At 38.9% G+C, this 12,572-nt stretch overlaps 1 protein-coding gene and 1 long non-coding RNA gene across 16 annotated transcripts in view; one reads left to right on the forward strand and one right to left on the reverse strand.

Moving 5' to 3' along the window:
* The window catches only part of Rapgef4 (Rap guanine nucleotide exchange factor 4), a 288,628-nt gene extending 277,303 nt beyond the window's left edge, over nt 1–11,325 (forward strand). For all 15 annotated transcript variants that reach the window (XM_046447277.2, XM_046447278.2, XM_058580189.1 and 12 more), the window contains 2 exons: nt 7,045–7,099; nt 10,119–11,325. In XM_046447277.2, the coding sequence (XP_046303233.1) occupies nt 7,045–7,099; nt 10,119–10,246 (183 nt within the window). In that variant the 3' untranslated portion in view covers nt 10,247–11,325. The remainder of the gene's footprint in view (nt 1–7,044; nt 7,100–10,118) is intronic.
* LOC131424270 (uncharacterized) lies at nt 5,182–7,261 on the reverse strand. The gene is made up of 3 exons (XR_009227008.1): nt 6,824–7,261; nt 5,841–5,961; nt 5,182–5,590 (listed from the first exon to the last, which is right to left on the reverse strand). It is a non-coding gene; the product is annotated as an uncharacterized LOC131424270 (long non-coding RNA).
* Nucleotides 11,326–12,572: the final 1,247 nt, after the last annotated feature.

Genomic DNA, 12,572 nt, shown 5'->3' on the forward strand with positions numbered 1-12,572 from the left:
TTCCCAGTCATCCATCAGCAAGGGCCTGGTGTTAACAGAGCTGGCAGCTTGTGTGGGGATGGTGGACTGTGTCCCCAGAGGGAGGCCCTGCCAGGGGAGCAGAAGTCACCAGGGTGCCCAGAAACACCGGTGTCTTTTCTTGGTGAAAGCATTGCACAGTCATAGCAAATCACTGTGCCAACCCTAAGCATTTTCATTTTGAACATCTTCACCCTTGAGATCTGAAATGAGGATTAGAGAATTTGTTGCATATTGGTTTTCAGGACTTGTGAATATGAACAAAAGAGAATCCACACTCTGATCCTTATGTTTAAAAAAAAAAAAAGGCCGACATTCTTTTATTTGGGGGGAACATAAAGGAGTATTCAAAAAATGTTTGAATAAAGCCCTTCATCGTATTCTATGGCATATATGAATATTTATAATACTTAGAAGGTAGACTAGCAATGGATTAGAGGAGAATATGCTGGCCGGCTGCCACTGTCTCCGGCTGCATGAAGCATGCTGGTAGGCCAAGTGCTGCTGCCATGGAGGCTGGTTCTGTTTCAGATGTACCCATATTTAGGTGTCTGTATTTATGAATGTGATTTTTGAGGTCATCATTTTCTTAGGAATGAGAAGCATAGGGCAAACCTCTAGACTTCTGGAAGCATTAACAGATGCTAATTCAATAAGGGAGATAAATATTTTGAATCCTGTGTGTCCCTAGGCATGACCTTACATAATGAGCAATATCTATCATCAAGAATATTATTACAAGACTCACGGAGGGACCTCTGAACCTGTTACCTCAAGCTATGGAGAAAAGAATCTCTAAAAATCTAAATGAGCAAATCCATTCAATTCCCAGATGTCTCCAACACGAAGGAGATCTATGGGAGTACATTCAGAGTTTACTCTTTATATAGCTTCCGCAGACTAGGCTTAGGCAGGTTTTCCAAAGGGCATCCTTCAAAGCAACACACCATATATAGAGTGTCCTGGAAAAGGATTTTTTACTAGCAGACATAAAGATATCTAGAAAGTTATCCTTGTCCTTCATGAGATTAGAGGCAGTTGAAAAGATAAAATGTGAAATATTAAACACCAACAAAAAAATCAACAACAGTTAGAAAAACTAGGTCACAAAAGTAGTGAAAGACAAGTCAAAAAGCAAAATACAGGACAGAGAAGTTCATGCAGATGTAATAGGTAATCAAACCATGTTACATATAGTAACAGATAAAACCCAGACTTGCTGCCTTATCTCACACCCTGTTTCCTCTGTGTTCAGTCCAAGTTGGAGACACTAGCCTTCTTTCTCTTCCTTCCAGCCTCAGGGGTTTTGCCCTAGCTGTCACCTTGCCTGATATGTTCTTCCCCCAGTCTTTACCTGCCTCACCCCCTTCAGGCCTCAGCTCATGTCCTCTCCTCTGTCATCTTTCCTGACCACCCACTTCCCTGTTTCGCCCACACCCAGCTCACTCTGATAGATAACCTCAGCTTGATAGCTGGGCTCATGATCCAAGATGATCTTGTTTACATCATCTGTCATCTCCACTAAGAATGTAAGTGCCCTGGATCAGGTATCTTACCTGTTTTGTCCACTGAGATTTCTCCAGCACCTACAAGTGTGTCTGATAATGTTGTAAGTAGGCAAGAAATATTTGTTGAATATAAGAATCACCCAATTAAACACCAGTGTCAAGCTTAGGAAGGGCAGTCCACTAAAGCATTTTAAAAAAGATTTCTATTTTTAAAAAATGGAATCCAAGTAGTTTTTTTTTTTTTTTGTCTATTTTATTAGAAAATTTAATTAACCAAGGTGACCCAAAGCATTTTGCATAACTGAGACTTGATTCGAGGTTATGTTTCCCCATCCTTCTGGTCCTCTCTGGGTATTATTCTGTCTCCTCTCTCCTCCCCGAAATGCTGTGCCTGTTCTTTAGTGTCCCTCCCCGAGTGAAGATATATGCATATATACCACATGTGACTAGACAGGCACTGAACTGCCATGTCCCATGACCATCATATATATGATACACCATGACCATCGTGCCTGTGTTACACATATGTATCTGTCACATGCCCCTTATGTATTAAAGACCCACAGCTGGGGACAGGGCTCAGGCTCCTTTTTCAATGATGCATACAGTGAGAGCTGGTTTAGTTTCTGGGTCCCTTTTATCTCTGGTCCCTACTGTGCACTTCCATTTGGTTGCTATCATGGGCACAATCTTTGTAGAAGAGAGAATTTATTTTTTTCTATCTTGTAGGAAAAAAAATTCTTGTCTCAAATATGTGAATATGTGAGGTTGGAGAGAAATAATCAGATGTGATAGATGAGGTTTTACACATGCTAAGCTAGGAATAATTGGCAGAGATGCTGTATTTGATAGAAATAGAGATGGAAAGGGAATCAAATCAGTAGGAATAGAAATATAAGAAGAGAAAAAGCAATCTGGGAAACATTAAGAACAGAAATGGTAAAGATCTTAAAGGTCAACAGAAGGAAAGACAAAAACAATTCAAAGCTGTAGTTAGAAGAGGGCTGAGGTTCAGGAGCAGCTCCTCCAGGACTCGAGCAGAGAGACAGAATAGCCTGAGCAGAGGGAGGCTGTTCTGGCCATGTCTGGAGTGTAGCAGTGGAAGGTGGCAATGCCTGGAGGGCTGCTGGTCTGACCTTGAAAGGTGGACATAAAAGCCTGCACCTCAGCAGCAGGAGAGTAAGAGGAAACAAGAATCAGCAGGAGCAGGGCAGGAAGGCCCAAAGCTATAGAGTTCTGTTATTGACATCTGGGTGGCAGTGCAGGTATGACTTGGCCAGCCTGCTCCTGAGGGGTAGTGCTACAGAAAGGTCACAAAGCCCCAGTAGGAGAAGAAGCACTTGTAACCCCACATTGGATTGGAAGGTAACTGCCTACATCAGAGCTACAGGAATGGACCCTCAGGCTTGGAGTGCAGGCAGCAGTTGATCTCCCCACCACCACTTTAAAATTTTTTTTTAGTTGTAGATAGATGGACACAATACCTTAATTTTATTTTATTTATTTATTTTTATGTGGTCACACATGCTAGGCAAGCACTGTACCACCAAGCCACACACACCCAGTCTCCCCCTTTTTTTTTGTACTGAACCTTTGGACAGGTCACACAGCATCTCAGGCCCCAGGAAGGACATCTGCTTCAGAGTCACTGTGTCTTCAGCTATAGATATAAATAAATAGACACATGAATGTGGTCACAGAGTTCTCCACTCACTACCTCATTTTCCCCCTGTGCACTTCCCTCCGGAGTGCATGTCCTAAGGGGAATTCATCAGCCATCAATTGGGCCCATCCCTCACCCCAGTAGGCCAGGAACTGCAAAAACATTAATTTTTGCAAACAAGATCTGAAGACCTAAGCTTAAAATTAGTCCCAAGAAAAATCAGTTCAGGTGTGGCGAAAAGGGTTCAGTCTGCCCTCTACACCTACTGGAAGCATCTTTTAAAGGATCATGTTCACCCCACATTCACCCCTGAATTACCGATTGCTGTCGTAATGAGCCAGTTGCTAATGGGAGTGTGTGTCATCAACCTCAGGTTTGCTGGAATGGAAAAAAAAAGATGAGAAGCTCTACTTTGGAGTAATCAGGCACTTCCCCGGGGCCTAGCATTATAGAGAGTTGCCTGGCCAGCTCCAGGCTGGCCAACCTGCTGTGGCAGGACCTCTGAGCCTAGGGTGTAATTTTTGGCTCCATTCCTGTTGCGGCAGTTGGATAATGAAGCCTACCTCTCTTTAACCTTGGTTTCAGCCAAACATGATTGAGAACACCAATGAAGAAATAGTCGTCTGCCATCAAAGACAGCACATGGGGCTTAGTCTGCAGAAAGATGCGGAGACTCTAGATAGATTTTAGTGGAGATAAATGTAAGATCCTCTGCTTTGGTCCACAGAGTCAACTTCAGAGCAGGAAGCTGCCTCCACACAGCAGCTGAATGAAGCAGACCAAGAGGTTTCATTCCTGTTAGTTCAACAGATGTCAGTCATATGGGGTGTGTGTGTGGTGGTGCTGTTTTTTGTTTTGTTTTGTTTTGTTTTTAAATTATGAACTTAGATAGAATCAGCTAAGTCAAGGAACAAAGGAAGATCATTTCTCTCCACTCTACAATTAGTTCAGTCTTAGGCATTACATTGGAGCCTGTCCAGAAGAGAACTAAAGGTGTCTTAAGAAGAATTGTTAAAAAAAAATTTGAACTATTGGAGAAAAGACCTGGAGTAGGAAGATATCTATACGAGTTGACTTTAAGTATCTGAAGAACTGACTTCTTAAAAAGGGACTAAACTTATTATGACTCCAGAACTCAGATCTAGGATCAATGAGTGAAAAGTGAAGAGAGAAAGATTTTGACTCAAAATAATAAATTTATAGAAGTAAGATGTCTCTATAAACAAAAAAGGATGTCCTTAGAGGTCATGCAGTCCCCATTGTAGGATACATTCAGTGGTAAGACGCAGTTTGTAGGCAGGCTGTGGAAGGCTCTGTGCACCCTGGAGATGACTTCTGAAATCTCAGTAGCATATTAGATATTGCATGTAATGGGTGCAAAAAGGTGTGGGTTAAAATATCAGTTTAACCCTTCTATGGCCTCCTGAGAGTGTTCTGTAACCATGCACTGACCAGCAATGCTAGCGGGGTTCCCGCGTAGCTACTGTAGGTTCACACCATTAAACACTATTGTCTAGACCTCACAAAGGAAGAGAATGGACCACGTTGTAAAGCCAGATCTGGATTTTGAAGTTAAGCTGAAGTTATCTTTGAGTACAATTAAAAAGGATACGTCAAAATTAAAACCATTGTTAAAATTAATCAAAGATTTAGAAAGGTAGAATGAACTTCAGAGCTGGAAATTACTGATTTAAACAATTGTTCTCACATTTTAAACTACATAATGAGCTAAAAATTATGAAGCCTGGGAGTATAGCTATAAAGAGTAGTCTAAAGCCGAAGTCAGAATGAAATGTTTTAGCTTTCAAAACTAAAAAGCAGAACAATTACTCCCTACAGAATGGTATAGGAAGAGGTTTCTGACCCCTGCTAATTGTTTTATTATTCTTCAGAGGGGCACACTGGCAGCATTTCCCAGGGTTTTCAGTAATTACACTCCATTCAATATCTGAAGAATTACAATAATTCTACATGGAATATACTTGTGCCCTTCGGATGCAAAGCCTTTCGAGAAGTGAAAAAACAACTTAAAGTAAATTAGCAGGGAAATTATCATAGTTACTGTTTATTTCAGGGCTCCATATATCAGAGGCTAATTATACATTGTATGTTGCATTTTCTTGGAGGTATTTGTAATATATTTTTCATGCTGATCAACAGACGTTCTGGTTTTTAGGATCCTTTATGAAAGTGAAGTTCAAACTTTTTCGATTGCTTCTTTGTGTGTGAGAAATCATCCAGTGTAGACGTGGGTCATGTCATGCTTACAAAGCACTGGTATTCAGCGAGGTATTTTGATGCTCACATGTATATATTTGTAAGGCCTTGACTTTTCTATGTTTTTTTTTCCTACATAAGTTTTCCTCAAAGTCATTTTCTTTTACTTTAGTAAGTCAAAGATCTGTGAGAGAAGAAAACAGGAACTGAAATTATACAACCCCTCAGAAATTGAGGAGTCTCTTCCCCTGGGTGGAGCCTTAACAATTTTCTGCTAATGTTTCAATTAATCCACTATGTCTACAGAATACTCCATAGAATCTGGGCAGTGAAGGTGTCTTCAAACAGGCCAGGGATGGGGGGCCCAGCTATTGTTAAAATACTGTGAGCAAGAAATATACATCTTGATTAAAAAAATGGTTCTTGGGTCTCACCAGTGTTTTTCCACAGAGATTGAGGATTCTCTGTTTCTGTCCTTCATTTTCATTTTTCTCCCTTTTGTTTAATTGACTTCAGCATAAAGAATCCTTTTTATTCTTTGTTGCAAACGAAACTCTACAAAGAAATTAAGATCACTTGATGACAAAATTAACAAAGTTTAAATATGTTATGATCTGTCCATTTGATGGAATGCATGCTCATTTAAAAAATGTTTTGAAATGAAAATAACATGGAAAATGATCACAATGCAATGTAGAAAATTCAAGCCAAAATAATGTATGTATACACAGTATGACTTTATTTTTTTAAATGTGATTTTACATATTCATTTCTTAAATGCTGGAAGTAAATGTACCAAAATATTAATGAGTTTATTCTGTGAAGTAATATTCTAAATGTTTTTTACTTTGTCCTGATATTTTTCTGGTTTTCTAAAGCGTGCATATGTTTGTGTTATAATTAGAAAGAAAGTAAAAGCAAAGAAAGAAGAAAGTAAGACAATCAGGATTAACATTGCAATATACAGTTTTGCTGGAATACTAGGAAGGTCAGAATGCATAGTATGTGACAAAAATTTATATGGAGAGGGCTGGGGTTGTGGCTCAGTGATAGAATGCTTGCCTAGCATGTGCAAGGCACTGGGTTCGATTCTCAGCACCACATGTAAATAAATAAATAAACAAATAAAGTCCATCAACAACTAATTAAAAAAAATTATATGGAGAATACTTGGACTTACCATTCAGTGCATATAATCTAATACCTCATTACTGAAGCCTATTTACTATGAGAAACTTGACAAACTAATCCTCTTTCAAATCTGGGATAGTTACAAGTTCTCTTACAAATTCACATTGGCCATTGTTAAGATGATGAAAACTATTTCTGAGCATTAATTTACAGTCTCAGGAATGCTTTTACATTGTAGGGAAGAAGCAAACAATGAGAACAGAGTTAGGCTATTAATATTCCTTACCTGAAAATGCCCAGTGCCTCAGAATATGGGTGCCCTTTAAAGTCATTAAAAACGTTATACATCAACCAGCTCTTCAGATAGTCGACGTCTTAGAACATCCTGTTTCTGGTGATACCAAGCATAGACAAAATAAATAATGGTTTGTTTTCCTTTTTGGATTAAACACTAAGCTGACTTGCATTTCTGTCTTCTTTTTTCTTTTTCTGTTTTTTTCCTCTTAGCGCATGATTGCAAACACTGCCAGAACAGTGAGGTACTACAGGAGCCAGCCCTTCAGTAAGTTCAGTGCTGCTACACGCCGCAATGGAGATCTTGGTGATTAAGTCCTTTTTAATGAGCCCACTGAGACACTGTAGTAGTCTGGACAGTGTCTGATTGTGTCAGAGGCACTTTGGACCATGAATTCCTTGCAACTTGGGCTTTGGGTTGAAGGACTTTGTTTTGCTGTTGTAAAACTAAAAAAAAAAAAAAAAAAAAAAATTTACATTGTTGTAAAACTAGAAAACAACCATAGGAATACTATGTTGTGAATGGATTTAAAGAGAATCAACTTGCTTTTTTCCAGTATGGCTAGAAACAACTAGGACACAGTAGCCAACAAAGTGCCTCCAACCAGCTCTCTGTGTGACTCATTGCTTGATGTTGAGAAACTCACAGCAACATCAACCCTTGATGACTCAGTTCTTTCATTTATAAACTGGGGAAGATATTTATTGTTTCTCAGGGTGTTGCAAGAATGCATTCATGTTTATAGCACTTTTGTAAAAAGTCCCCTGGCAGGATTTTTTATTTGGAGTATCGGAGGGAATTTGAGGTGCTCTTTGAAAATGTGAACATGTATCACAAGAATTGGTATAATGCCATGCTTTCGTATGCATAAAAATATTACTAATGATATGTGACAATTGTAATCTGTCAGGAGCTGAGTTGTATCGTAGCAGCAGTGCTGCGGTCTCCTCTGGACTGGGGTTTTGGGTGAGGGGCGAAGCCTTGGCCCCCTCAATCTTGTTTGGGAGTAAGGAGGTGGACCCTGTGAAGTTTTTTGCTAACGTTATTGTATGAGTCATTTGAAGAAATTTGGCTTGTTAATACAATATGATAAGATGACATGTGTCTGACTATAAGCTTACCAGAACCATTCTCTCCCATAGGCACAATGCCAAGAGACTAGAAGGTTCTTGCTTTATTAAACAGAAAGGTTTGCTCTTTACAGTACAGAGTTGGTCCAAAGCCAGAGTTTGGCAACATGGGATACCATTTTTTTTAGTGTTCAGTGGGGGAAAATCTGGGGCAAGTAATCTTGATAATGGGAGATATTAGACCTTGAAAAAAGTTAATTCAAATGATTGTGCCTTCTCTGACTTCCAAAATGAAATTGGTCTTGCATATCATCTACTATTCCTACGTGGATTCTACCAGATTTAAAATGTCTCCTATCTTTGCCTGTAGTGATTTACTATGTGTAAAAACACAATCTTAAAGCAGTTGTGCAAGTGAAATGAGACTAGATGAGTAATACCACGTAGAAGAGGGGCTTATCATCTAGAATCCATGATCCTTCAGGGGTCCAGGAAATTCCTAAAATTATATGCAAACTCCTGTTTGCCTGAGAGGGTTCATGATCTTCACAGGTTCTCAGTGAGGTTTAAGAACCAAAGAAGAACCATGATAGAATCTGCTTTGTTACATGAGCCCCTTTGGAAATAAATTCTACATTCTCCTATGTCTTCTCTGAGAGAAGTAGAGGGAAATTATTTTTTTAAAAAACTCTCCACTGCATTTGTTGAAGTTATCAGTGACTGCTGGTAAACAACAGCTGCTCAGCTCTGAAGTCAACAATCTATAGATAAAGCTATAGGAATAGATTCATAAACATTGTGGGAATATGTACAATGTAATTACAGTATATTGTACATGTAGAGTACACTGCCAGTGAGAAGCGGAGGAAATTAAGCACAATGTGTTCTGCAGTTCACTGTGGTATTATTTATATGTGATAATTATACTGATGAGTTTCTTCTTACAGCGGGTAGGGGCCTTTGTATCTTCACTCTGCTTTTCTGTGTTCAGACCTGCAATACTCCCCTTCACTCCATATGCAGATGGCATTCTAATTGTCTTGGGTAATGGTGGGTAGATCTAACAGGAGCAACTGGGCTGCAGAAAGTAGTGTACTATGGTGGGGACAGACCCCTGGCCAGCAGTCCAGACTCCCATTTGACCACTCTCAGTGTCCAACTAGACCAAAGTCCCCAAGCCATGGGAGGGAGGTAGCTCATGGACCACAGCAGAGGTGTTGGATCAAAATAGCATTTTCCCCTTTTATTTTGAAATGTCACCATTTAAGAATTGAAGGAATTCGCATGGAAAAAAGTTCAGCTTTCCTGTTCATCAAAAAAAAAAAAAAAAAAGAAAGAAAGACAAAGAAAAGAAAGATCTAGCAACTCTGGGCACAGATTCCCACAGGGCAGCGATATTTGGGAGCTTAGTAGTCACTTCCCAAGGGACCTGTGCTTCCAGTTCAGCACTATCAAGTGTGGCCTTCCTCATTCTCGTATAATGTCTGCACAGGGCTGTGGGCATGGGGTTTTCTTGCCACTCTGGTTTGAATGAAATCAGCTAACCTCTTTGATAGCCCAGTAGCTCACATGCTTGGATCACAATAGAGTGGTAACTGGGTTTTCAGAACAAGCAGCCTCAGAATTGAAAATCTGGTAGAAGTCATAAGTTGTGGTTTTCTATGAAGCTGGACAGTTTGTAAGAACATACAATCTGCATAGCATTGCTGTGTACTGCCTGCAAGTGAAGGGGACAGTCATGACCTGATAATCTCTCTGGCTTCCTTCAGTTTGGTCCAGGTGGTAAAGTACTTTTGCGATGAGCTAATAAAATTGTCTTTTGACATTAGCCCTCATCTGGATCAAAAGAGGAAGAGACAGAGTGAGACACAGAGGTGGGCTGGTTAGGGGAAACAGTTTTCATTTGTCAGCAGGGGCTATCAGACAGATGCTCCCCCTCCCACATTTTTGTGCCCTTTCTTCTTTTTTAAAAAAACAATATGCAATACAAAGGGAAATGATCAAAAGAGATGATTCCAGGGAAGAAAAGAAGATTGGAGGATAGAAAAGAGGAGAAGGAACAAGCAAGTAGAAATATTACAGTGAATGTGGTATGTTGAAAGGTCTTGACAGAACCCAGGAATCTGTGATAAGCATAATAAGTCAATGGGGAAAATAAAGCTGTATCTATATGCATATATTTTGCAATGCCAATTCTCCTCCTCTTCTTCCAACAGATCCTGATGCAGCGCAAGCTAATAAGAACCATCAGGATGTCCGGAGTTATGTCCGGCAATTAAATGTGATTGACAACCAGAGAACTTTATCACAGATGTCACACCGATTAGAGCCCCGTAGGCCATAGACATCTAAAGTGCCCCAAGCAATGATTTGTCTCCAGTCCACAATCTTTCAAAAAATGCCTTTTATGCTACCATTGACTGTATCACCACTAGAGAATTCTACAAAACAAGCAAAAACACATCCTGAGACATCTCAGGGCTGCATTCAGCTTACTGACTACATGAGAAGAGAAGAAATGATTTGACTTGCATAAAGCTTACACACGCTAGCTTAGGAACCCCCAGTGTAGTCACCCTGTTTCATTTCCAGTTGTGCCATCTTCATAAGGCCCAAATGAAGAGCTCAGTAGAAACACCACTGTCAAGGGGAATCTCAAGCTCCTGATGTTTCTTCCGAGAATGTTTACAGTGCAAAATGTGCTACCAATGGGGTTTGGGCAAAGTGTTAAGGAATCTGTTAAAGTCCACATGCTAGGTTGTATTCTTCCATCCACATAATCTTACCTCTTAAGGAACAGAACCTGACCACACTACTATAAAACATTATGGCTACTTATGTAATTTAGAGAGGACTGGTCTGTAATTTCTGAATGATAGATAGAATAATATTTATGTTTACAATGTATCTTTTTTAAAATTTACAAATCAGGATTACTTATATAAGAATTCCAACTCAGTAACACCAAGGTTCTTAAAATTGCCAGCGTTAAGATAAAAAATAACATTTCCGAAGAGCACAATATGCACAAAATGTTTTTCAAAATTAAAATATTTTCCTGGGCATTAAAAAAAAAAAAAAACCTTTCAGCTACAAATTTATTGTTACTGATTTAAAAAAAATAACATATTTTCTGGATTTAAATGTTATTACAAATATCTTAATTTTCAACAATTGTTTTGCACTTTCAAATAGATTGTAAATAGTTCATCCAATCAATGGTATAGAGTTATTTATTTGCTACATAATAGATATTGTGCCAAATAATTACTTTTTATTTATTTTTATTTAGTATGTAATTTTGGAGTACATTTTTTTCTGTTTTCACAATAAGACTACATTTAATGTGTAGGAATTGTATGTATGTATATCTTCTGTAAATAACCTCTAGTACCTTCATTAAATATACTTGTTGACAAGAAATAGTTGTGTTGTTTTCTGTTCCTAAAATATGGAAGATAAACATGTGTTATGGTAGCGTGCTGGATTTCTTTCTTTTTTTTTTTTTTTTCTGGTGCTGGGAATGGAACCCAGGGCCTCACACATACTAAGCACAAACTCTACCACTGAGCTACACCCCTAGCCAGTATTATTTCTTAATTGAAATATAAAATTTATGAAAGTGCACAGTCCAGTGGTATATTTTAGCATATTAACAAGATTATAAGATAATCATCACTGTCTACCTCCAGATTTTCAGCCCTGAAAGAAATCTCATACTCATTAGCAATCATTCCTTATTCTCCTCTTCTTCCAGTCCCTGGCAACCACTAATGTGCTTTTCTGTATCTGTGAATTTACTCTGGACATTTCCAATCAATGAATCATACAATATGGGGCCTTTTGTATCTTTTCTTTCATTTGACAGTGTTTTTCAAATTTCTTCCATGTTGTAGCTTGTATCAGTATTTCATTCCTTCTAATGTTCCGGTGTATGTGGACACCACACTTTGTTCATTCATGATCTGATGAACATTGGGTGACTGCTTCACTTTGGGGCCATTAGGAATTTTGCCACTGTAAAGAGCCTTGGGATTATAGAGCTACTGGTATGGGGTATACTCATGCCATTTCTCAGTGATTTAAGCCCTTAGTGAATATTTCATGAAGAGATTTCTAAAATTCTTTAAATTCTGGACATGCCTCTATTTTTTAATGTCAGCTTTTTCCAGAGCACATTCCAGTGTATACTAGTTTCACAAGTTCACTTGTGATTTCTCCAAAAACAGGAGCGCAACTTCAAAGTAAAAACAACAACAAAGACACCAAAGATGTAATCTTTGAATGAATTTGAGAACCACTTAATAATAGACCTCATTCTTAGAAAGAATTCTAAGTATTTATTACTATCTTAAAGGCCCTGAGAAGTCCTTTTGGAATCTCTCTTTTTCTATTTTTTTATTATTTTAGTTGTGGATGAACCGTTATTTTTATTTAGGGGAATCGAACCCAGGGCCTCACACCTGCTAAGTAAGCACTCTACCACTGTGCTACAACCCCAGCCCCTTTGGAATCTCTTTTAACATCCCACAATGAAAGCCCACCTTGAGAAATGCTAGAGCAGGCAAATGCCTTTCAGTGCTCATTTACATAACATTCAAAGTCCCCAGGAGCAGGGGTGTTTTGTGCAGTATGATCCCTTCTACCCAGAGGCAAGTACAATCCTGGGA

Source organism: Marmota monax, unplaced genomic scaffold (genome assembly GCF_021218885.2).
Source record: "Marmota monax isolate L192 unplaced genomic scaffold, Marmota_monax_Labrador192_F-V1.1 WCK01_AAM20220418_F8-fsc00007, whole genome shotgun sequence".
NCBI lineage: Eukaryota > Metazoa > Chordata > Mammalia > Rodentia > Sciuridae > Marmota > Marmota monax.